Source organism: Callithrix jacchus, chromosome 1 (assembly GCF_049354715.1).
Source record: "Callithrix jacchus isolate 240 chromosome 1, calJac240_pri, whole genome shotgun sequence".
In the NCBI taxonomy this organism is placed as follows: Eukaryota; Metazoa; Chordata; class Mammalia; order Primates; family Cebidae; genus Callithrix; species Callithrix jacchus.
In genome coordinates, this window is record NC_133502.1 from 144066192 (window position 1) to 144092952 (window position 26761).

Below are 26761 nucleotides of genomic sequence, written 5' to 3' on the forward strand. Positions count from 1 at the left end.
TCTGCACTATACTTCATAAAAAAAGAATTGAGGGAGTCTAAGACAATTACCATTTGTTTTCCAGAGAAACCTAGAATAAGTTTTCTCTTTTATCCACTATTAGAAAAAGTGGCTGGGTGTGGTAGTTCACACCTGTAATCCCAGTACTTTGTGAGGTTGAGGCAGGACAATCACCGGAGCCCAGGAGTTTGAGAGCAGCCTGGCCAATACGGTAAAACCCTGTCTCTACAAAAAAATACAAAAATTGGCTGGGCATGCTGGTGAACGCCTGTAGTCCCAGCCACTGTGGAGGACGAGGCAGGAGAATCACTTGACCAGGGGAGGTTGAGGCTGCAGTAAGTCAAGATCACAACACTATACTCCAGCATAGGCCACAGAGCGAGACTCTGTCTCAACAACAACAACAAAAAAAAAGGTGACCCAGAACCTGCAAGATTCTTACAAAAGGTAAGAACCTTGGGGAAGTTTTTCACATGGGAGCTTTATGTCAGAGCTTGCATTTTTGTCCCTCCTTGGTGGGTATTCCGTCAACAACAGCATTGCCCTCACTATATGGGTCACACGTCACATGGGGGGAGCTTTCCTACCAAGTTGGCCTAGCCTGTCTGAGCTTCAGTTTCTTCATGTGGAAAACGATGATGTCACTGGCGGCACGGTGCGGGGTGCAGAGGATGCCCGCATAAGTAAGGTTTGAGGACCCGACTTGCCATACACTATGATTGGGTCTAAATCTGTGCATGTGGCAAGGTAACAGTGTGGAAAATAGGAGTTGTAGGCTTTGTGCTGCTAAACCTGAGAAAGAGTTGGGAGAAATCATTTTCCACTAGGAGACTCAGTTCAGCAACACTTCCGTATTACCTGCCTGGGCTGCCTCATGCATTGCTCTGTGGGGAGTCAGGGTTTAATGAAGTAGGATAAACCACACACGCACATTAGTTAGCCTCAGCACAGGCAGGATTAACTTTACACTCCATTTGCAAGAGCAAAGCTCCTCTCCTAGAGTTTGTTATAAAGGGATTTAGAATCACAGAATGATAGAGCTGGAAGAGAGCCCCTAAGACATCATCATAATCCTGCCCCGTCATTTTACAGAGGGTCAAACTGAAGTCCAGAGAGCAGAAGAGACCTGTCCAAGGTCACCAACTGAATTAGCACAGAGCTCAGGTTGGACCCCAGTCTCCAGATCCCCAGGCCTGCATCCTCTCCATTTTCTCCTGTGTTGCTTAACCACTGCCTTGTAACAAAGGCGGGGTAGCACATTTCTCTTTCTGGCTTTGCTCTGTACCCCTTGGTATACCCTCCATATTCAGCTTTCATGGGTGTATGAGCAAGATTTGCATGTACCCAACTGAGCCAGCCTCCCGCACAACAGTGTAGCTTTGCACTTGGTGTTTCCTTTGTCTTAACTGGTCCTCCCAGAAAGACTCTGCTCAGTGTTGCCTTCCCCAGGAATTCTCTGAATCATGCCGTCTCCCATCCCTCTAGACTTTAAGCTCCTCTGGAGTAGGGACTACATCTTTGTATCTCACTGCCTCGCAGAGGAATGGCATGTGGCAGACACAGGGTAAACATTTGTTGAATGAATAAATGGACAGATGAAATAATTAAATGCATGAATGAATGAAGTCAAAGGCAGGTAGGAGGCAATAGGGGTCTCAAGCAAGCCTGAGCTCCTAACTTGCCAATTTAGCTCAATTCCTTCTTTATGGAGCTCTGGCCTGTTCTAGATGTTTTCCAAGACTACCATGGCCCATGAGCTGTCTCCTTGGGATGGCCTGGACTCTGACCACATATTGCTGAGTTGAGTCTATCATACCTCTGGGCTTTCATCTCAGGGCCCAAATAGACTGGCAATGAGCCATCATTTCTTTCCTTGCCACCATCTTCAACGAGTCTTCCCAGGGTTGTCTGCACTGGGGACACACCTAGGAAATTTCCATGTAAGACTTGAAGCTGATTTCTTCAGGGTGACACTGCCCCTCAGGGTGAAATGTCAACACAAATTCCCCTGGAGCAACTCAATTTTAGCAACTCTTGATTAAAGAAGACACCTTCAGATGTCCCTTGTTTATATACAGACTCCTGAGAGGGAAAGTTGGGAGTGTGTATAAATGTGTAAGTACCTATATACGTGTACATGACTGTGGAATAGGCATTGAAGTAGAAGGAGACTTGAGTTTCAGCCCCAACTTTGTCAACATGGCAAAATGGTTAAGCATATGGACTCTGGAATTGTACTGCTGGGTTTGAATCCCAGCTGTACCATTTACTAGCTGTTCAGCCTTGGGGAGGTTACCTGACCATGGTATGCTTCATTTCCCCACCTGTAGAATGGAGACAATGATACTCTCTGCGTTATAGAGCTGGTGTGAAGAATATATGAGGTAGGCTGGGCTCTGAGGCTCATACCTGTGATCTCAGTGCTTTGAGAGGCCAAGATGAGAGGATCGCTTGAACCCAGGAGTTTGAGGCTGCAGTGAGCTATGATCATGGCACTGCACTCCAGTGTGGATGACAGAGTGAGACCCAGTCCCTGATTAAAAAAAAAAAAAAGAATATGTAAGGTAATGTATGTAATGTGTTTAGAGTAGTGCCAGGCACATAGTGTTAACTAAATGTTAGGAATTACTATTTTCTCAGACCCTTAGTTAATGTTATTCCTCCTGCCCGGAATGTCTACCCGCTGGTTTTCTGCATGCCCAGCTTCTCCTTCAAGTCTCCATTTAATGTCGTCTCCTCAGGGAGATCTTCCTTGCCCTTATCTAGAATATATTCTCCCCCTCACTCCTGCATCACTGAATACATGGAGGATGGACCATGGTGTCTCTGGTCTAAAGCTCTCTCGTTCTTACCTTGTGTATTTTCTAAATGTTACCACTTTTTAGGCACACTGTTCCTCCCATAAGCCTAGGCTATTCATTTATGTGATTAACACAGTGTAACAAAGTTGTAAACTGCAGGCATATTTGATTTGGAACAGGCTGCAGACTCTGGCACCATCGAGTGGGCCACTGACCATATTTCCAGTTTGCATCTGGTCCTTCTTGTTACATCTTTGCTCTGTGCCAGGAGTATCATTGCCAAAAGTGGCTGGAGACTTAAAAGTTTACTTTTTCCTTTTGTCAGAATCAGTAAACTGGATTGTTAAAGTTTTGTCTTCCCTCTTTGAAACTCCCAAAAGAAAAGAAATCACAAGAACAAATCTTGGCATACAAAGAAAATGAGACAAAGAATGTAATCATAATAATACTAGTGAATGGTTTTCAGACTGACATCTGTACATTAAGAATATGTAAAAATACCAATTTCATGCTCTGACAACTTATTCTGCATCAGGGGTGGGATAATGCCTTGGGAATGCCAAATGTCAAAGCATTACATAATGTCAGCTATTCATGTGCTTCTTTGATGAGATATCACTGGGAATGGGAATTCCTTAAGGGAGAGGGAAAGCATGAAAAAAGTAAGGAAAGCAGGCATAAAGGAAGAGAGAAGATTTCAAATCGTAATGAAAATTCTTTACATAATGTGTAAAGAAAAGTTAATGCATATATTTTTAAACAATATAGGTAATCCCAAATCTAAGTCAACCATATGTAGGGGTTACTTACCTCCATTTTGATTTTCCATAGTTTAGGAAGAGATGCACAGCAGCACAGCGTTGCATAGTGTATCCACCATACAGATCAAATAGAGGCAAATTACCTTAAGAGCTCAGACACCAGTACAACAATTAAGAGCTGGGTGTGCTGGTTGATGCCTGTAATCCCAGCACTTTGGGAGGCTGAGGCAGGACAATTACTTGAGCCCAGGAGTGCAAGACTGCCTGGGCAACACAGGGAAACCCATCTCTACAAAAATTTTAAAAATAGGAGGCACGGTGGTGCACACCTGTAGTTCTCTCTCAGGAGGCTGAGGTGGGAAGATCACTTCAGCCCAGGAGTTTGAATTTAAAGTGACAGTGATTGTACCACTACACTTTAGCCTGGGCAACAGAGCCAGAGCTAAAAACAAATACACATGCACACACACACAACCCCCCCCCAAAAAAACAATTAGGAAATGATGAATTTTGAATATTACCATATGAAAAAAATATTTAATTGTAAGTTCATATAATTTAATTTTTAAGAATGAGTGGGGTTAACAACCAGCTTGCAAAATTTCTTAAAGTTAGACAATCAGCTGTCATAAGCCAGCTGAGCACAATGCTGCCCGTATCCCACCATGAGTGTGTTACCCCTCACCTGGTCTCAGGCAATGGTATCCTAACTGGCCAGTAACATCTAGTCTCACCTTTCCCACACTCCCCACTAGAAGGGGTATATAAAACATGTAATTGATCATGTTACCCTTCTTAAAACCTTCCATGGGTCTTGATTGGCCTGAAGATAAAATCCAATTCCTTACCTGCACACCTGGACTTTTTGACCAGACCCTAACCTTCCTCTATAGCTTCCCCGTGAGTCTATTCTTTTGTGGTGTTTTCCTCTCCCTCCATTCCCAGCATGCTGTGCTCCAGTCAGGCCAGCTCACTTGCAGTTTCACACACACACACACAAGGCTGGGTCATGCCTCTATGCCTTTGCTCTGGCAGAGCTCTGACTGGTGTGCTTCAGCCTGATCCTGGTTTCCCCACACACCACACTCACTCCTATGTCAAGAATCAGAGTCACTCATGCAAAGTTTTCTCATTCTCTGCATTATATATAAACTCCCAACTCTTTTTTTTTTTTTTTTTGAGATAGGGTCTTACCCTGTCACCCATACTGGAGTGCAGTGGCATGATCTTGGCTTACTGCAACCTCTACCTCCCTGGCGCAAGTGATCCTCCCATCTCAGCCTCCCATGTAGTTGGGACTACAGGCATGTGCCATCATACCTGGCTAATGTTTGTATTTTTGGTAGAAATCAGATTTTCCATGTTGGCCAGGCTGGTCTCAAACTCCTGGGCTCAAGCGATCTGCCTGCCTCAGCCTCCCAAAGTGCTGGGATTATAGACAGGGACCAACGTGCCTGGCCTGAACCTCCACTCTTGGTTATCATGAACTCCATCACACTTTTGGGTATTACCTGGGTGTAACACCATGCCAGAGTGACACACCAGGTGTGGTGGTGTGTGCCTGTAGTCCCAGCTATTTAGCACGCAGAGCTGGGAGGATTGCTTGAGCCAGGGAAGTGGAGGTTATAGTGAGCTCAGATCGCACCACTGCACTCTAGCCTGTGTGACGAAACCAGTCCTTGTCTCAAAAATAAATAAAAAGGACAAATGTTTTGTGATTCCACTTACATGAGATACCTAGAATAGTCATTCTTAGAGATGGAAAGTAGAATGGTGGTGGTCAAGGGCTGGGAGAGAGGGGAATGGGAAGTTATTGCTTAATGGGTATGGAGTTTTAATTTGGGAACAAGAAAAAGTTCTGCAGATGGATGGTAGTGATGGTTGCACAACAATGTGAAAGTATTTAATGTCACTGAACTATATGCTTAAAAATAATTAAATTGGTGATTTTTTTTTGAGACAGAGTTTTGCTCTTGTTGCCTAGGCTGGAGTGCAGTGGTGCGATCTTGGCTCACCACACCCTCTGCCTCCTGGTTTAAGTGATTCTCCTGCCTCAGCCTTCCCAAGTAGCTGGGATTATAGGCATGGGTCACCACCCATGCCTAGCTAATTTTGTATTTTTAGTAGAGATGGGGTTTCTCCATGTTTGTCAGGCTGGTCTTGAACTCCTGACCTTAGGTGATCCACACGCCTTGGTCTCCCAGAGTGCTAGGATTACAGGCGTGAGCCACGGGGCCCGGCCAAACTGGTGAATTTTTATGTTATGTATATTTTACCACTTTTTTTTCCTTTGAGATGGAGTTTCGCTCTTGTTGCCCTGGCTGGAATGTAATGGCACAATCTCAGCTTACTGCAACTTCTACCTCCCGGGTTCAACCAATTCGCCTGCTCAGCCTCCTGAGTAGCTGGGATTATAGGTGCCCACCATCACATCCGGATAATTTTTTTGTATTTTTAGTAGAGATGGAGTTTTACCATATTGAGCAGGCTGGTCTTGAGCTCCTGACTGCAGGTGACCCCCCCACCCCCACCCCCACCCCGCCTTGGCCTCCGAAAGTGCTGGGATTACAGACATGAGCCACCACACCCGGCCTGGTTTTTAATTCAGAACTATGAGAAAAGAAATTCCTGCTGTTTTAAGTCACCCCATTTTTTCATAATTTGTTGTAGCAACCCTAGGAAATGAATACGGTACATAAATGCTGCCAGCATGTGAGTTTCCTTGGGCCAAATGAGGTGGGTTCTATCAGGCCTTGGGGTAGAGGCAGTTATGAACCAAAAGCTGGACTGGGCTCAAATATTTGGTAGCATTAAGCCCCAAAGTTGAAGCAGCCAGCATGTCCTTATTAGAGTCTAATCCGGGTTACTGACAATGGATGATAAGCAGAACCAGAAGCAAAGATGGAAATATTTGTCTTCCCATTTGAAGAAGTTGCAGTTCTAAATCTTTAATTCAGCAATTCTGATTGGGATATGAAGTTTTATAGTTGATGCAAGTTGCATCTCTCAGGTACCTGGCATTGCTGACACGAAAAGCAGCAAGTTCTCTTCCTTGTTCTCACCAAACTACTCCTAACCCATGCCCAGTCACAGATTTCTATATGCTCAAAAGCCAGAAAAGACTGTAAGGTGATTATTAAAACCTCAGTCACTTTGGAGTCTTGCTGGACTGCTGCAGGCTGACTTCAGTCCAGAGAGATGTGCCCATTTACTCAGTGTTAAGTCTTTGAATTAGAGTCCTTGCAGAAAAGAGATGCTCATTCTAAATGAGTAATTGAGGAAAGTTTCATGAAGGGATGGTTTACAGAGGGATGGGCAAGGCTCAGCTAAAACAACAAGGTACGGTACCCTAGGGCTAGCCATTGCAGGTAGCATTCACCAACCCTAGACCTAAAAGGGCAAGAAAGGGAGGGAGTGGCTGTATAAAGAAGGCCACCTGACAGGAGCTGTTTTCTTTTGTAGGAAAACACAACCAACTCATGGAGATGCAGCAGAGAGGGAGCCAGCACACAAATGGCCTGACTTCAACCCCCTCCTGTCCTCCTGAATCTAGCCCATGCTGCCTATTGTCCACCCCAACCAAAGACCAAAAGACAAGGACGCTTATCATATTCAATGGTGATAGACTGAAAGCTTTCCCCATTAAGAGCAGAAACAATATAAGATGCCTGCTTTCGTCACTGCTACGCAGCATTGTGCTGAGAGTCCTAGCCAGAGCAGTTTGAGAAGAAAAAGTGAAACACTGTCATCATTTGGAATCACAGTAGTCATCCAAATTGGAAAGGAAGAAATATTTACAGTTGCAGAAGACAGGATTCTACATATACAATATCCCAAGGAATACACAAAAAATCGATTAGATCTAGTAAATTGATTTAGGAAAGTTGTAGGGTATAAGATGAACATACAAAAACCAGTTGTGTTTCTATACATCACCAAGGAACAATCCTAAAAAAAAAATTCCATTTATAATGGCATCCAGAAGAATCAAATACAATTCTTAAGAATACATTTGGCCGGGTGTAGTGGCTCACGCTTGTAATCCAAGCACTTTGGAGGCCAAGGCGGGGGGATCACCTGAGGTCAGGAGTTCAAGACCAGCCTGACCAACATGGTGAAACCCCGTCTTTAAAGAAAAAGGAGAGAGAGAGAGAAAAAAAAGAATACATTTAACCAAGGAGGTGAAGGATACACTGAAAAGTATAAAGCTGCTGAGTAAAATTTAAAAAGACCTAATTTAATACAATGAAATTCCATGGTTATGTATCAGAAAACTTAATATTGTTAAGATTGCAGTACTTCCAAAATGAGCTACAGATTCAATGCAATCCCTATAAAAATTTTAATGGCCATTTTTGCCTAAATGGAAAGGTTGATCCTCAAATTCACACAGAATTGCATGAGGCCCTAAACAGCCAAAACAATATTGAAAAAGAGAAAAAAAAGTACTACAAAGCTACAATAATGAAAACAGTGTGGTAAAGTCATAAAGATAGACATATAGTCCAACAGAATAGAGTTTACAGTACAAAAATAAACCCAAACACCTATGGTCAATTGATTTTCAACAAAGGTGCCAAGAACATTCAATGGGGGAAAAACAGTCTCTTTGGAAAATAGTGCTGAAACTGGAAAACTACATGCAAAAGAATGAAGTTGGACTCTACCTCACTCCATATACAAAGATTAACTCAAACAGATCAACTACCTAAATATAAGAGCTGAAAGTATAAAACTATTAGAAGAAAGCAGGGGTAAATCTTTAGGAGCTTGAATTTGGCAATGGATTATTAGAACTAACACTAAAGCACAAGCAACAAAAGAAAAAATAGATCGATTAGATTTCACAAACATTAAAACCTTTGCAAATCTAATGATATTATCAACAAAGTGAAAAGGCAACTTACAGAATGGGAGAAAATACGTATAAAACATATCTCAGACTAGCTGAGAGTCTGTCTGCCCAATGACTCTCACAGTCCCCCCACAAAAAATAAATAAAACATATAAGGGTTTAGTATTCAGAATATATAAAAAATGCTCAGCCAGGCACAGTGGCTTGCTCCTGTAATCCCAGCACTTTGGGAAACTGAGGCAGGCTCATCACTTGAGTCCAGGAGTTGGAGACCAGTCTGGGCAATGTGGTGCAACCCCATCTTTACAAAAAATACAAAAATTATCTGGACGTGGTGGTTCACACCTGAAATCCCAGCTATTCAGAAAGCTGAAGTAGGAGGACTGATTGAGCCCCAGAGGCAGAGGTTGTAGCGAGCTGAGATCACATTACTGCACTCCAGCCTGGGGGACAGAGCAAGACCCTGTATCAAAAAAAGAAAGAAAGAAAAAGAAAAAAAAGGAAAGAATATTTCCAACTTGGAAAATACAAAATACCAAAAATACAAACAATTCAATTTAAAAATTGATAATGGATTTGAATAGACAGTTCTCCATAGAAGATGAACAAATAGCCTACATTCACATAAAAATTTTATTGGTCATTAAATAAATTTAAGTCAAAATCACAATGAAATATCATTTCATACCCACTAGGATTACCGTAACTTAAAAAATTAACAAGTATTGGTAAGTATGTGAAGAAATAGGAATCCTGGTCCATTACAGTTTGGAATGTAAAATCATGCAGCCACTGTGGAAAACAGCTTGGTGGTTCCTCAAAAAGTAAAATAGGCTGGGCGCGGTGGCTCAAGCCTGTAATCCCAGCACTTTGGGAGTCCGAGGCGGGTGGATCATGAGGTCAAAAGATCGAGACCATCTTGGTCAACCTGGTGAAACCCCTTCTCTACTAAAAATACAAAAAATTAGCTGGGCATGGTGGCATGTGCCTGTAATCCCAGCTACTCAGGAGGCTGAGGCAGGAGAATTGCCTGAACCCAGGAGGCAGAGGTTGCAGTGAGCCGAGATCGCGCCATTGCACTCCAGTCTGGGTAACAAGAGCGAAACTCCGTCTAAAAAAAAAAAAAAAAAAAAAAAGTAAAATATAGGATTACCATAATGACCCAATAATTCTAGGTATATCAATAGAAACGAAAACATATGTTCACATAGAAACATGTTTATGAATGTCTGTAGTAGCATTACTCCTAACAACCCAAAGGTGGAAGCAGTCCAAATGCCTGTCAGTAGATGAATGGATAAACAAATTGTGGTATATACATACAATGGAATATTATTCAGCCATTAAAAAGAATGAAGTGATAGACCGAGGTATCTCATGCCTTTAATTCCACCACTTTAGGAGGCTGAGGTAGGCAGATCACTCGAGCCCAAGAATTTGAGGCCAGCCTGGGAAGCATGGCAAAAACCCATCTCTACAAAAAATACAAAAATTAGCCAGATATAGTGGCATGTCTATAATCCCAGCTACTTGGGAGGCTAAGGTGAAGGATTGATTGAGTCTGGGAGGTCAAGTCTGTAGTGAACCATGATCACATCACTGCTGTCCAGCCTCAGCAAGAGATACTGTCTCAAAAAAAAAAAAAAAAAAAAAAGAATGATACATGCCACAATGGATGAACCTAAAAAATGTTTGTGTTACGTGAAAGTAGCCAGACACAGAAGGTTATATACATATGATTTCTTTCTTTTGGAGACAGAGTCTCACTCTGTTGCCTAGGCTGGAGGGCAGTGGCACAATCTTGGCTTGCTGCAACCTCACCTTCCAGGTTCAAGTGATTCCCCTGCCTCAGCCTCCTGAGCAGCTGGGACTACAGGCATGTGCCACCATGCCCAGCTAATTTTTGTATTTTTAGTAGAAAAGGGATTTCACATTTTGGCTAGGTTAGTCTCGAACTCCTGATCTCAGGTGATCTGCCTGCCTTAGCCTCCCAAAGTGCTAGGATTACAGGGGTGAGTCACTGCACCCAGCTACTGTATTTCTTATATATGATATACCCCTAATATGCAAATCTCTAGAGCTAGAAAGCAAATTAGTAATTGACAAAGAATGGGGAAGGAGAAATGAGGAGTTATTACTTAAAGGGCATTTTCTGTGGATGATGAAAAAGTTCTGAAACTAGAAAAGAGGTGGTGGTTGTACAACATTGTGGGTGCACTAAATGGTGCTGAATTGTACAATTTTACATGATTAATGGAGCTGGGTTTGATGGCTCATGCCTGTAATCCCAGTGCTTTGGGATGCTGAGGCAGGAAAATCACTTGAGGCCAAGAGTTCAAGACTAGCCTGGTCAACATAGCAAGACCCCATTTCTACAGAAAATTTAAAAATTAGCCAGGTGTGGTGGTGTATGCCTGTAGTCTCAGCTACTCGGGATGCTGAGGTAAGAGGACTGCTTGAGCCCAGGACTTAAAGGTTACAGTGAGCTATGATTGTGCCATTGGATCCTAGTCTGGGTGACAGAGCGAGACCCTGTCTCAAAAAAAAAAAAAATATATTAATAGTATATATGTGAGACTCACCTGAAAAACATTTTCAACAAAAAATACAGAACTATATTCTGTCTACAAGATATTCACTTTATGTCAGGTGTGGTGGCTCATGCCTGTAATCCTAGCACTTTGGGAGGCGGAGGTGGGTGGATCACCTGAGGTCAGGAGTTCAAGACCAGCCTGGCCATCATGATGAAACCCCATCTTAAAGAAAACAACAATAACAAAAAAAGATACTCACTTTATATAAAGACTACTTGAAAGTAAAAGCTTCAAAAACAATGTACTATGCAAATAGTTAAGAAGGCTGCAGAGACAATGCTAATATCAGATAAAGTATACATCAAGTAGAAAGTATTATTACAAAGATAAAGAGGAACTTCTCTTTTTTGTTTTGTTTTGTTTTCAGACGGAGTCTCACTCTGTCACCTAGGCTAAGTGCAGTGACACGATTGCAGCTCACTGCCACCTCAGTCTCTGTAGTTCAAGGGATTCTCATGCCTCAGCCTCCCAAGTAGCTGGGACTGAGCACCACCAAGCCTGGCCAATTTTTTCTATTTTTAGTAGAGATGGGGTTTCACCACGTTGCCCAGGCCAGCCTTGAACTCCTCAGCTCAAGTGATCCACCCACCTTGGCCTTTCAAAGTGCTGGGATTACAGGCCTGAGCCAGCATGCTCAGCTTGTTTTTGTTTTGAATCAGGGTCTCATTCTGATGCCCAAGCTGGAGTGCAGTGGCATGAACATGGCTCACTGCAGCCTCAACTTCCTGGGCTCAGGTAATCCTCCCACCTCAACCTCCCAAGTAGCTGGGACTACAGTCATAGGCCACCATGCCTGGCTAATTTTTTTTTTTTTTTTGAGACGGAGTTTCGCTCTTGTTACCCAGGCTGGAGTGCAGTAATGTGATCTCGGCTCACCGCAACCTCCGCCTCTTGGGTTCGGGCAATTCTCCTCCCTCAGCCTCCTGAGCAGCTGGGACTACAGGCACGCGCCACCATGCCCAGCTAATTTTTTGTATTTTTAGTAGAGACAGGGTTTCACCATGTTGACCAGGATGGTCTCAATCTCTTGACCTCGTGATCCACCTGCCTCAGCCTCCCAAAGTGCTGGGATTACAGGCGTGAGCCACTGCGCCCGGCCGCCTGGCTAATTTTTTAAGTTTTTAGTAGAGATGGGGTTTCACCACATTGCCCAAGCTGATCTTGAACTTCTGAGCTCAAGTAATCTGCCTGCCCCAGCCTTCTAAAGTGCTGAGATTACAAGAGTGAGCCACCATACCCAACCAAGAGGGACTTTTCTTAGTACAAAAAGATTCATCCATGTAAGTGTATGCATTTAATAACAACTTCAAGATAGCTGAAGCAAAAATGGTCTGAAATAAATTGAAAAACTTAAGTTTTCCATTATGGTTGTGCCACATGTTATTTAATCTATTGCTTATTGATGGGCATTTAATTCATTCCTGTTTTTTTCTTCTTGCTATTGCCACAGTGAATATATTTTTGGGTGTGTACACATATCTATAACTATCTATACTTATGTAGCAATATCTACTTTGGTTGGATCCCTAGAATGGATTTGCTGGATCAAAGGTCATTCTGTCCTTTTCTTTTTCACATTTTATCAAAATAACATTTTATTTTGATTCAGTACAGCCAAATTACTTTTCTAAAAGACTTCACCAATTCACCCTCCTGCAGTGTATGAAACAGTACATTTTTATTTTTGGTCTAATACTGTCTTCCCAATGCTTCTTACATAGAAATCAAAATTCTTCCCATGCATGCAAAGCCCCACAGTCTGGCCCCTCCTTATGTCGCCAGGCCCTCTAGTGCTCCTACTCCCTCTACTCTCTTCTCTAGCCTCAGTGATCTTTCAGTTTTTACTGACCTGCTCCAGGACCTTTGCACCTGCTGTTTCCTCTGCCTAAAGCACTTTACCCTTCATGCTTCTTTCAGTTTATTCCTATTTATCCTTCAGATCTCATGTCACGTCTTTATAGAAACCTTCCCTAAGGTTCTTGACTAGGTCAATATCCCTATTGTAATCTTTCACAGAGCCTCTCGTATATAGCATTTATCTAAGATACAATTTTCATTGAGTCTGTGTATTTATTTCTTTAATTTAATTTTTTGTGGTAGGTATGTGGTCTCTCTATGTTGATCAGGCTAGTTTGAAACTCCTGGCCTCAAGTGATCCTCCTGCCTCAGCCTCCCCAAGTACTAGTGTTACAGGTGTGAGCCACCATGCCCGGCCCACACTGGTTTTATTTATTTTTGAGACGGTCTCACTCTGTTGCCCAGGCTGGAATGCAGTGGCTCAATCACAGTTCACTGCAACCTCGACTTCCTGGGCTTCAGCTATACTCCAGCCTCAGCAACTGGAGCAGCTGGGACCACAGATGTATGCCACCATGCCTTGTTAATTTTTGTATTTTTTGTAAAGATGGGGTTTTGCCTGCCTTTGTTTTATTTATTGATTTTTCTTATTGTTTTCATTTTATTTTTTATAATTTTCATTTTATTTCTTTGACTCCACTGAGAAAGGATGTATTGGTTTTAAATATGATTAACATCTGTTTTTACCACTAGACCATGACTTTCACAAATGCAGGGATTGGGTCTGTTCATCTCCTCATTTTACATGCATGACACATGGTAGACACTCAATAAATATTTATTTGAATGAAGGAAACAATGAAGGTTATCATAAATCTTTTAAAATGTTCCAATCTGACTTATAAAAATTGCATTATGTATTAATTTCCATTTATTTGACTATTAGGGAGATTGATTATCTAATGTTAATTGGCCAGTTTTATTTCTCTCTTTGTAACTATCTATTCAGATCTTTTATTTTTTCAAGGTAGCGTTTAATTTTCTAATTGATTTGTTGAAACTCTTTATATATTATGGGTGATATCTTTTATTATAGGTGAGGGAAATATTTTCTTCCACTCTGTGGTTTGTCTTTTAACATTGTTTATGGTATCTTTCTTCCTAAACCACACTTTAAAAATTTTTATATCTAACACATATGTAATTTTATTTATCAGTTATTTATTTATTTTGAGACAGGGTCTCGCTCTGTCACCCAGGCTGGAGAGCAATGGGATGTGACCTCAGCTCACTGCAACCTCTGCCTCCAAGGTTCAAGCTATTCTTCTGCTTCAGGCTGCTGAGTAGTTGGGATTACAGACATGCGCCACCATGCCTGGCTAATTTTTGTATTTTTAGAAGAGATGGGGTTTCACCATGTTGGGCAGGCTGGTCTCGAACTCCTGATCTCTGATGATCCTTCCACTTTGGCCTCCCAAACTGCTGGGATTACAGCCATGAGCCACCATGCCCGGCCAGTAATTTATTTTTTGAATGATAGGAAGTGGTCTCTAGCTTCATGTTTGCTGCTCTTTTAGCACTGTTTATTGTTTCTTGAATATTCATTTTTCCCCTTACTGATCTGAAGTAGTGTCTGTATCACGTAACAGATAGATGGGTCCATTATTTATGACCATTAATTCTATACTCTTATCTATTTGTTTATTCCTGCTCCAGTGCCACATAAAATCCTTAGTCTTGCATATCTGTGGTTACACTGCTGACCATCATCTGATTGTAGTGCTCCTTGTGGCTACTGCTACTTTCTTATTCTCAAAGATACATACCATTTACTCTCTAGCACCCATTATAACAACAATGTGTGCTCTCTGCTTTCCTAGACACACTACATACATTTCTGTTCTGCTCTAAACTTGTCAAGGATTATCCAGATCGTCTTTGGAGAAAGGAAACTGGAGTCTTTGATAATGCAATCTGCATAGAATCAGTGTTAGTGCCTTCTAATCAGCCTGGAGCTTTCTTTGGATAATATTCATTCAGATGGGTGGATTCTCTCTGTGCCAAGAAACTAACATAGATGATAACAAAACCTCTCTTATTATTCCTCCACAGCTGAGCATAGACACAGGAGGAAGTTAGGGAGGGAGTTCTAGGAGCAACAGCATAGCACAGTGAGAAAAAAGCCATTCTCAGGAGAGAAACATCAAACATTCTGAAGAAACTGTGTGGCAGTTCCAGGATTTTAACAGATCTGTCCATAGCAAGCAAGAACAGGGATTGCTAGAGCCATGCAAATAGAGTTGGTGAAGACTGTACAGAAAGGAAGTTTCCGGTATTGGGGATAAGGAGACAGATCTTCTGCAATTAATAGGTCTGATAGAAGAAATACACCACCCATATGCAGACTGGTATCAAACACAGAAGAAGATCAGATTCCCAAAGGGAGGCAGAGGAAGAGGATATCACAGAGACAGTCCTTTTAAAGCCCCATATTGCTAATGGTTTCACCAACTGAGTAAGAAACCATGGTTAAGGGTTGAAACATAAAGCACCACATCTATAGTTTATCATATGTAATTGTGCTTAAGTTGACTGTAGTAAACTGTGGCTCATATGACAGAATGATCTTAATTCTTTTCAGTTAGTTTCTTTTGTGGTTAATCTAAAATCCCGAGTAAAATAACTCATGGTAGCATTGCCACAAAGACATGTGGAAACCGAAAACCGTAGGCATAATTCTGGAGTCCGGGATGGGCAGCCAAAGGGAGCAGCCCCACTATAGATGACACCTGAAGAAGCCCTGTCCTTGTTTGAGCATGCGTGATCCTTCTTGCCTCATAATCTGTGGATCTAGGGTTCATGGACATTCCAAAGAAAGGCATGCCTTTTGGAGTAGGCAGCTTCTCAATGCATTACTGATGACATGCTTCAAGATTTCTTGTACAGAATCTGGTGATTCTTAAATAAATTAGAATCCCAATAGTTTTGCTAGTCAGTATTCATTATATAGTCACTTGAGGCTAAGCCTTGAGGAATAAAATTCTAACTAGGAATAATAATAAAAAACAGGAATGGTATCCTTGAAATACTAGTTCCTATTCCTACGATTGTATTGTAATGAGAATATTATCATTTATATAGTTTAATTTATAATATATATTTTTAAATTTCATGATTTTATAAGGAAAGGCAGTCTCCAAGAAAAATTAAAAGCCATCTATATGAATGTCCAAATTTTCAAGAACGATTTCATAGCCTGGTTGAAAATTGCGTGCTCTCTCCATCACCTTGCAATTTGAAGAACTGCAAAATCATGAATAATACAAAAGGATGTTAAACTTTTCAACAAATCCAGATGGGTACCAATGTCATTGAGAATTCCTGAGAATCACCTTGATTGCTGCTTCAGACCTAGGAGCCTGAACTGAATATCACTTACCAGTTGGAACCTCTTGGCTTCAGTGATGACAGTTTCTAATGTCACATTGGTATCTATATTGTTTAATTTTAAACTTGTACAGATATTAAGTTTGTATTTTTGGCAAATAAAAAATATCCAAACTGTGACATTCAGTCATTTCCCTTGGTAGGCTTCTATTTCTTCTGCCTCATCGTTTAGACTTTGGTGCAATAGAAAGAATGCTGGATTGGCCGGGTGTGGTGGCTCACACCTGTAATCTCAGCACTTTGGGAGGCTGAGGCAGGCGGATCATCTGAGGTCAGGAGTTCAAGACCTGCCTGGCCAACATGGTGAAACCCTGTCTTTAAAAAAAAAAAAAAAAAAAAAAAAAGTGCTGGATTGTGAACTGGAAGCCACTTTTAACACTAACTTTTACTGGGACCTTGCAAATCTCTTCATTTTGCATTTTAGTCGTCCCTTTTGCAAAATGAGAGATTTAGACTAGATGTCCCTTCCAGCCATGATTCTAGGTTTCCATTGTTCCACACAGTCACTGGATGAAGAAACATTGCCAATGCAAAGACTGAGCAGCCATGAAAACTCAAGTTATGTCTTGCAAGGCTTGCGGGTGCGTATGATGTAGGCCTAAAGCCTTTATTTCCAGTCTTAGGTAGCAGGGAAATGTGTGCATCTGTGAGTTTTGCTGCACATCATGCCTCCACTCCCCGTCTCACCACACCATGCCACGTCTTGGACATTCAGAGTCAGGGCTTGTTTCTCAACACACAAGACTCTCACACTTGTCTGATGCTTTGGCTCATCCTGTTCCTTTGCCAGAAGATCCCCTTGCTTCTCTACCTGGCAAACTCTCATTCATTCTCTTCATTTGCCTTTTAATTTTATCCTTTAACATAATTTCAGACTTGGAGAAAAGTTGCAAAATAAGTACAAAGTATCCTTGTATACCTTTACCCAGATCCTCAAAATGTTAACTTTTTTTTTTTACCGTATTTCTCTCTCTCTCTCTCTCTCTCTCCCTTCAGCTCCCAGAAGTTTTTTCTGAGGCAGTTAAGCATCAGTTTCAGACATGATGCCCCTTTACTTCAGGTACTTCAGTGTGCTCAACCTGAAAAGTCAAACCAAGATGTTGTCTTACATAATCAAAATGTAAATGTAAAAATCGGGGAAATAACGTTAATACAGTACTGTCCTCTAACTAGATCTGGATGTTATTGTTCTTTTAATGGGGTACAGTTCCTCAGCCTTTCTTTGCATTTCATAACACTGACAGTGTTGAAGAGATAAATCCAGTATTTTGTAGAATGTCCCTCAATTTGTGTCGCTTTCTCATGGTTATGTTCAAGGTCCGCGCTTTTGATGGGAGTACCACAGAAGTTACATATTTTTTCCCTCAATGAATCATGTCTCACTTTTTTCTTTTTGTTTTGGTGAAAGTCCTTCAATCTCTTCCACTCCCATTTCCTTCACAAGAGGTGAATAACCACTGTTAATAGTTGGCATCCTTTTGGGATTTTAAAAAAGAAAAAAAAAATTTCAGGGTCAGTTTTGGGGTTTTAAAAAAGAAAACAACAAAAACAAAAAACAATTGGCATCCATGCAATATTCTGTGTACATATATCTATGTACACACATATCTACATATAGACACACATGTACCCTTTAAAAACATAAAAATGGGCTGGGTTTGTTGATTCCTGCCTGTATTTCCAGCACTTTGGGAGGCCAAGGCAGATGGAACACTTGAGGCCAGGAGTTTGAGACCTGCCTGGCCCATATGGTGAAACTCTGTTTCTACTAAAAGTACAGAAGTTAGCCAGGCATGGTGGCGGGTACCTGTAGTAACAGCTACTCAGGATGCTGAGGCAGGAGAATTGCTTAAACCCAGAAGGTAGAGGTTGCAGTGAGCTGAGACAGCACCACTGCACTCCAGCCTGGGTGACAGAAGACTTTTTTTAAAAAAAAAAAATTCAGAGTACACCTACTGTTCTGCAATTTACCTTTTTTGATTTGACTGTATGTCTTTGTGAATCTTTGTCTTTTTTTTAAGTTGAGTCTACAGGTGTGCGCCACTATGCCCAGCTAATTTTTTTATTTTTAGTAGAGACAGGGTTTTGCCATGTTGGCCAGGCTGGTCTCCACCTACTGGGCTCAAGTGATCCTCCCACCTCATCCTCCCAAGTAACTGGGACTGCTAAATGCGTGTCACCATTCCTGGTGAATTTTTGTATTTTTTGTTGAGATGAGGTTTCACCATGTTACCCAGGCTGGTCTGGAGCTTCTGGGCTCAAGCAGTCTGCCTTCCTTGGCCTACCAAACTTCTGGGATTATAGGTGTGAGCCACTATGCTAGGCCAAAAGTGGCATTTAAAAAAAAAATAGTATAAGTATGTCCTTGTTTAGGTTGTTCCCTACTAATGAATCTTTGTTTCCATTTTTTCTATCACAATTTCTGTACATACATTTAAGAACATACCACATTTATAATTGTGATAGATGCTAACAAATAGCTCTCATAACACAGTTTTCCAGTTTGTGTTCTCATCTTCTGTGCATGAGATTATTGCATTTTTCTGACTGTTAGTGACGTGGAGCACCTATTCATAGCCTTTGGGTTTCCTGTTCTGTGAACTGCCTGTTCCTGTTCTTTGCTGTGAGAATGCTGAATTGTCAGTCTTTGAATACTTTTTTTTTTCAAGTTCAATCAATAGATTTGTTCATCTCTTATTTGTCTGACTACTTATCTCCAGGTCTTACTCAGTTCTGTTCCTCTGCAGAGGCTTCTCCATTTCCCCTAATCAGCCACCATCCCCTGCTCTGCTGTCCCATAACACTGTTCACACTGTGCCCAGGCCTTCATTTACCAACCATTCCATACAGAATGTACTCATTTCAAAAGTGTTCACGGTGAGCCTCTCTGCGCTTGGCCTTGGGTGGAGAGACATGAGCCGGTCATCATAGACTCCATGCTAAAGTTCAGTTTTGAAATGCAGCTTTGAGCATAGAAAAGAGCATGAGTTTTTGATCTAGACCTAACTTGTTCCAGCTCCAGCACTTCCCAGCTGTTTCATTCAGAGCAAGTCACTTGACCACTCCAAGTCTCCCTTTTCATACTAGTGAGGTGGGGCTAATCCCTCCTTTAGAGAGTCACTCGAAGCTGGGTAAGAGATAACATATCTGAAGTGGCTAAAAAGGCATTGTTAAGAGGTCAAAATCAGTTGGTTCTCAGAGGTTCTAGGAGCCACTAATAAACTGGAAAATAAAAAGGAAGAGGTCACTCCTCTCTTTGCAATGCGAAGGATATGGATGAGTGCTGCTTGCCTGGATCCTACTACAGAATATCCTCTATCTTTTCTGCTCTCTGCAGCAGATGTCTGCTTTGTCCTGGCTCTTCATCCCAATTTGGCTATTCACTGTTGATGTACTACTGCCATTGCCCTGGGGAAAACAGGTGCTTCCCTTCTCAAATAAATTTTGGTCTCTTTAGAAGATGCTCTGTAAGAAAGACTTTAGGATGGGCCAGGCGTGCGGTGGCTCATGCCTGTAATCCCAGCACTTTGGGAGGCTGAGGTGGGTGGATCACCTGAGGTCAGGAATTTGAGACCAGCCTGACCAATATGGTGAAACCCCGTCTCTTTAAAAAAAAATAAATTAACTAAATAAATAAATAAAAATAAAGACTTCAGGATACTTGTGCATGCTGCCACCCTTGATTTCAAGAAGTAGGGGCTGGGCATGCTGGTTCACACTGAGGCAGGAGGATTGCTTGAACCAGGAGTTCAAGACCAGCCTGGTCAACATGGCAAGATCCCCTCTCTACAAAATATATATATCTTTAAATTAGCCAAGTGCAGTGTGGTGATGCAGTCCTGTAGTCCCAGCTTCTTGCAAGGCTAGGGTGGGAAGATCTCTTGAGCCCAGGAGGTTGAGCCTGCAGTGAGCTGTGTTTATACCACTGCACTCTAGCCTGAGTGACAGAGTGAGACCCTTTGTCAAAAAAAAAGAAAAAAAATGAAGTGGGGACTAGAGACAGCTTCAGTTAGAAAGAGAAATGCTATGTATGTGTGTATGTGGAGACAGATTGAGGTGGAAAGTTTCCCTGAAGACCTAAAACTTCAGCAGAGTAGGGTGAGTGGGTGTATGTTAGAAGGACAGGGAGAAGGACGTTACAGGCAGTGGAGTATTCTCTGCAAAGGCACAGATGTAGGAGAGCATAGTGTGTTCTGGCAACTGCTCAGGATTCATGTCAATGGTAGGCAGATGTCAGCTCACGAAGTGCCTTTTATGCCATCCGAAGTTTTAAGACATCAGCCAAAGGAGTAGACTGAAGCATTCTGAGCATGGGAAAGCAGTAAGTTTTTGTTGAATGCATGCGTGACAGTGGGAAGATGGGACATGGTAATTAGCAGTACAGTTAAGCATTGCTTAATGATAGGGACAAGTTTTGAGAAGTGCATTGTTAGGTGATTTTATCATTGTGCAAACATCATTGAGTGTATTTACACAAACCTAGATGGTATAGTCAAGTACACATCTAGGCTACATGATATAGCCTATTGCTCCTAGATTACAAACTGGTACAACATGTTAATGTACTGAATACTGTAGGTGACTATAACACAATGGTAAGTATTTTTGTATCTAAACATGGAAAAGGTACAGTAAAAATATGATAAAATAATCTCCATCATATAATGCAGTCTGTTTTTGAGTGGAGTGTCATTATGAAGCATGTAACTGTATTTCCTATACTTATGGCCTTCTATAAGTTTTACTTAGCTTTTCTATGTCTATTTCCTTTGTATGTGTGTGTGAAATGGGAATTTAAAAATCAACTTGAAAGTGTGGGTGGGGCTCACTGGCTCACACCTGTAATCCCAGCCCTTTGGGAGGTTGAGATGGGAGGGTCACTTGAGGTCTGGAGCCCAGGAGCTGGAGAGCAGCCTTGGCAATATGGGGAGACCCCATCTCTACAAAAAATTTTTTTTAATTAAAAAAATAATTAGTTCAGCATAGTGGTGCATGCCTTTAGTTCCAGCTACTTGGGAGGCTAAGGTGGGAGCATCATTTGACTGGGAGGTAGGTTGCAGTGAGCTGTGATTACGCCACTGCATTCCAGCCTGGGAGATAGAGCAAGATCCCTTCTCAAAAAAAAAAAAAAACAAAAAAACCCCACAAAGTGTTGTTGAAATTTAAAATATTATAATAGATGTAAAGGAGTAATCCTGGCACTTAATAAAAGCTCAATATTTTTTAAAAGGTGACATTTGTTTTACACAATACATATTACCCAAACAATCCAGTAATCTGTGATGTGCTTCCATGCCTGTTTCCTTTTTTGCAAAGTGGTTCTCCAATTTTACCTTTTCATAGTACCTTGTTCTTCTTCTTCCCAGCATTTACCCCATAATGTTAATTAAATGTTCTAATTCTTTTCCCACCAAACTCCTAGAATATAACAGTTTTTCCTGCTAGACTCCTGGCTCTTTGAGACCAGTGACTTAAAAATTTACAACTTATCTGCACTTTCTTTCTTTTCTTTTTTTTTAAAAGAGATGGGGTTTCTCCATTTTGGCCAGACTGGTCTTGAACTCCTGACCTCAAGTGATCCACCCACCTCGACCTCCCAAAGTGCTGGAATTACAGGCGAGAGCCACCGCACCCAGCCTATTTGCACTTTCTAACACCATCTGTCTCTTAACAGATACATGTTCAATAAATATTGGTGAAAACAACCAAACTCACACTTACCTTGAGGAGAACGGGAAAAGGCCTGTTTTGTTATGAGAGAAGAAAAATAGCTCAGATAAGTCTAAGTTATGTTAAAGGTATGCAAAAGCAATTTTTTTTAAAATTAAAGATATGGGGTCTCTCATCAAGGCTGGAGTGCAGTGGTGTGATCACAGCTCACTATGACATTGAACTCCCAGGCTCAAGCAATCTTCTCACCTTGGCCTCCTTAGTAGCTAGATATATAGTCGTGTGCCACCACACCTGGCTGATTTTTACTATTTAAACATTTCTATTTATTTATTTTTTTATTTTTTGAGACAGAGTTTCGCTCTTGTTACCCAGGCTGGAGTGCAATGGCGCGATCTCAGCTCACCACAACCTCTGCCTCCTGGGTTCAGGCAATTCTTCTGAGTAGCTGGGGTTACAGGCACATGCCACCATGCCCAGCTAATTTTTTTTTTTTTTTTTTTTTTTTTTTTTTTAGTAGAGACGGGGTTTCACCTTGTTGACCAGGATGGTCTCAATCTCTTGACCTCGTGATCCACCCGCCTTGGCCTCCCAAAATGCTGGGATTATAGGCGTGAGCCACCGCGCCTGGCTTATTTTTATTTTTATAAAAAGATTCGTTTTTTAAATGTATTTTTATTTATTGAATTTTTTAATTAAAAAATAGATCTTATTTTAAATATAGATGAGATCTCCTTATGCTGCCCAGGCTGGTCTCCAACTCCTGAGCTCAAGCTCAACCTGATCTGCCTGCCTCGACCTCCCAAAGTGCTGGGATTACAGCCGTGAGGCACTGTGCTTGGGGTTTAAACATTTTTTTTTCAGACAGGGTCTCATTCTTGATTACAGTGGTACAATCTCGGCTCACTGCAGCCTCAACCTCCCAGCTCAAACGATTTTCCCACCTCAGCCAGGAACAGCTGGGACTCCAGGCGTGGGCCACCATGCCCAGTTAATCTTTTTTTTTTTTTTTTTTTTTAATGAGATGGAGTTTCTTTTTTTTTTTTTTTTTTTTTTTAATTTTTTATTGCATTTTAGGTTTTGGGGTACATGAGCAGAATATGCAAGACAGTTGCATAGGTACACACATGGCAGTGTGTTTTGCTTCCTTTCTCCCCTTCACCCACATTTGGCATTTCTCCCCAGGCTATCCCTCCCCAGCTCCCCCCGCTGGCCCTCCCCTTTTCCCCCCAATAGACCCCAGTGTTTAGTACTCCCCTCCCTGTGTCCATGTGTTCTCATTTTTCATCACCCGCCTATGAGTGAGAATATGCGGTATTTCATTTTCTGGTCTTGTGTCAGTTTGCTGAGAATGATGTTCTCCAGATTCATCCATGTCCCTACAAATGACACTAACTCATCATTTCTGATTGCTGCATAATATTCCATGGTGTATATGTGCCACATTTTCCCAGTCCAGTATATCATCAATGGGCATTTGGGTTGGTTCCAGTTCTTTGCTATTGTAAACAGTGCTGCAGTGAACATTCGTGTGCATGTGTCCTTATAGTAGAACGATTTATAGTCCTTTGGATATATACCCAGTAATGGGATTGCTGGGTCAAATGGAATTTCTATTTCTAAGGCCTTGAGGAATCGCCACACCGTCTTCCACAATGGTTGAACTAATTTACACTCCCACCAACAGTGTAAAAGTGTTTCTTTTTCTTCAAAGCCTCTCCAGCATCTGTTGTCTCCAGATTTTTTAATGATCGCCATTCTAACTGGCGTGAGATGGTAAATGAGATGGAGTTTCTCTCTTTTTGCCCAGGGTGGAGGGTAACAGCTCACTGCAACCTTCTACTCCCGGGTTGAAGCGATTCTCCTGCCTCAGCCTTCTGAGTAGCTGGGATTATAGGCGTGTGCCATCACGCCCGCCTTGGGGGATCCTAGCTGGGATTATAGGCCGAACTGCCGCACCCAGCCACCCTGTTAATTTTTTAATTTTTTTGTAGAGACAGCCTCTTGCTGTATTGCCCCACCTGGTCTCAAATTCTTGGCCTTAAGCCATCCTCCCACTTTGGGCTCCCAAAGGGCTGGGATTACAGGTGAGAGCAACACCAGCAGCCAGGCAGGCATTCAAAATTTATCAGGCTCAGAGGGACCTGAGTATGGGACTTCAGTTAACACCATTCCATGTGGGGGTGGGGTAGGAGTGGGGTATGTGTGACGGAGTGGCAATTGTTTAAAGGCATTGGGTTATTGCATGTCTAAAGGCCGAGCAGCCCCATAGCTAGGATGCACCTCCCGCATGACCCCTCCGGCCAGCCGGACCCCTCAGATGAGAGCTGCGCCCAAACCAGCACCAGCCACTTAGCCACTAGCAGCGGCACCCACCTCTGCAGTTGGGTCTGCTGTCCCAGATGGCAACTACTGCAGCTGGTGTGGCTGTGGGCTCTGCTGTGGGGCACACACTGGGCCACACCATTACTGGTGGCTTCAGTGGAGGAAGTGATCCTGAGCCTGCAAGGCCTGACATCACTTACCAGGAGCCTCAGGGAACCCAGCTGGCACAGCAGCAGCAGCCTTGCTTCTATGAGATCAAACAATTCTTGGAGTGTGCCCAGAACCAGGGTGACATCAAGCTCTGTGAGGGTTTCAGTGAGGTGCTGAAACAGTGCCGACTTGCAAACGTATTGGCCTAATCAAGAAAGTACAAACTGGAGAAATGGAAAACCAGCTCTCATAACCAAGTTAACTTAATATAAAAGTTTAATTATAGTGAAGGTATAAAGTGTAGCCGTCAGTTAAACCTCTCCTGTCATTCCTAGCTTCCTTGCTTCAGAATTGAAATGGAAGGGGGTGTTCCTACTCTGTAGAATTTGGAGTTGGTCAAATGTTTGTGTGGCCTCCTTAAACTAGCTGTTATGATTTTATTCTTTGTGAGTTAATTAGAATAAAGTTATTTTCTTCCAAAAAAAAAAAAAAAAAAGGCATTTTGTTCTTTTCTTCTCTGTACCTGCATCACCCTTTATCTTTGTGTTCCTAGAATTTGTGATAGAAAGAACAATGTGTAGCCAGTGGATAGCTTATGGTTTTTTTTAGTGTAAATTCTTGGTATACAGTTTAGCAGAAGCCTCTTCTTTTTTCCTGCAAAAATTCACCAGTGGGCGGGCGCGGTGGCTCATGCCTGTATCCTAGCACTTTGAGAGGCCCAGGTCGGCGGATCACCTGAGGTCAGGAGTTCAAGAGCAGTCTGACCAACATGGTGAAACCCGTCTCAACTAAAAATGCAAAAATGGGCCGGATGTGATGGCACATGCCTGTAACCCCAGCTACTTGGGAGGCTGATGCGGTAGAACTCCTTCAACCCGGGAGGCGGAGGTTACAGTGAGCCGAGATGGCTCCATTGCATTTCAGCCTGGGCAACAAGAGCGAAATTCCCTCTCAAAAAAAAAAAAAAATCGTGGCTAACACGGTGAAACCCGTCTCTACTAAAAGTACAAAAAAAAAATTAGCCGGGAGTGGTGTCAGGTGCCTGTAGTCCCAGCTACTGGGGAGGCTGAGGGAGGAGAATCGCTTGAACCCGGGAGGCGGAGGTTGCAGTGAGCCGAGATCGTGCCAGTGAGCCGAGATCGTGCCAGTGCACTCCAGCCTGGCGACAGAGCGAGGCTCCGTCTAAAAACAACAATAACAAAAACAAATTCACTTGTAATCGCTACAAGTGTTATGCCTCACGTCTGTAATTCAAGGCTCGGGCTCCACAAGACAAAAAACTCACTTGAAACTGCTGCTCATCGTATATTAAGGGCAACTTGAATCGACGCTCCCAGGTTGCATGCTCCTAGGTTGCATTCATCAAACTTGGCCCACATAAATTCTCTGCTTATGTTAACGTTGCCTCAGTTTTTCCTTTAGGTCGACCGTTATTTCTAAAGTTGTACAAATGGGTTTAGCTTGCATTAAAATAAGGTGTGAGAAGGGCAAATGAAGCCAGAGGCTCTCAGCACAATCTTGCAGCCTTCAGAGGCTTCCAAAGGATAAGCATTCACTCCAATATTCAGCAAGACTGCAGCTCTTTAAGATTCACAAAGTATTAACTCTGTTGCTTGGAATTCCAGAAAGAGGGGAGGAAGCGCCCAAATAAAGATAAAAAGATAAAAGCGATCATCCTAAAATCGGGAGCGCAAGGGAGAAGCTTGAAGCTATGGGCTCTGAAGCAGGCGTTTCCCAATCCAGGGCTGCCCAGGTCGGCCGACCAACCAGTCAGCCGCGCCGGCCCTCGTAGCCCAAGAGAGCAGCTCGGCTCCCGCGCCACGTGGCGCTGGGAAGGCGTCCTCCCAGCGCCAGGGAGAAAGAGGCGGAGTCCGGCCTCAATCCCGCCGGTGTTGTCATGGGAGTTGTAGTTTTCCTCGCGGGCGTACACGGCACGAACTCTCCGGCTTTTGCCCGGTAAATAGCATCTCTTTCATATGAGTCATTCAAATGATAGACACAGCCTAGGTAGCTTCAAGAGAAGATGGGAAGTGGAAGGAGCAAAGCCAGGAAGACAAACCTACAGATTATGGGTGGGGCAGAGAAAGGGTTCACACTCAGTACGCATGCGCACACCAGACGCGGCGGGTAGGCGGGGACGGAAAGGCGGTGCCGAGAGCTGTGTTGTCCCCGGAAGTGCCTTCCTCCTCTCAGGTCTGCGCGGACGCGGCCTCCTTACCTCATTTGTCCTCGCCCCTCCCCGTCCTTCTACGCGTTTTGGTTCCCGGTTGGTGCTTCCTGTTTGCTGCCGCTGCAGTGAGTATGTGAGTGACGGACCCCGAGCCGCACGCGGCCCGGGACCCCTGCCTACCCTCCATTTTG

The 26761-nt window shown here is 42.7% G+C and overlaps 1 protein-coding gene and 1 pseudogene across 21 annotated transcripts in view; both read left to right on the top strand.

Annotated features, from left to right (window-relative positions):
• The window catches only part of ZCCHC7 (zinc finger CCHC-type containing 7), a 264591-nt gene that overhangs the window by 15592 nt on the left and 222238 nt on the right, over positions 1 to 26761 (top strand). For 12 of the 21 annotated variants that reach the window (XM_078372398.1, XM_078372378.1, XM_078372422.1 and 9 more), the window contains one exon: positions 7025 to 26703. The exons of 4 other annotated variants lie outside the window; for them this stretch is intronic. Coding sequence is in view for 1 of the 17 variants with exons in the window: in XM_054257866.2 (XP_054113841.2) it covers positions 26377 to 26695 (319 nt within the window). In the remaining 16 variants the exon portion in view is untranslated. Of the gene's footprint in view, positions 1 to 2330; positions 2565 to 7024; positions 26704 to 26761 lie in introns of all 21 variants that reach the window. 5 more of the 21 variants (XM_078372414.1, XM_078372420.1, XM_078372450.1 and 2 more) reach the window with 2 other exon arrangements.
• LOC100409428 (coiled-coil-helix-coiled-coil-helix domain-containing protein 2 pseudogene) lies at positions 569 to 24609 on the top strand (annotated as a pseudogene).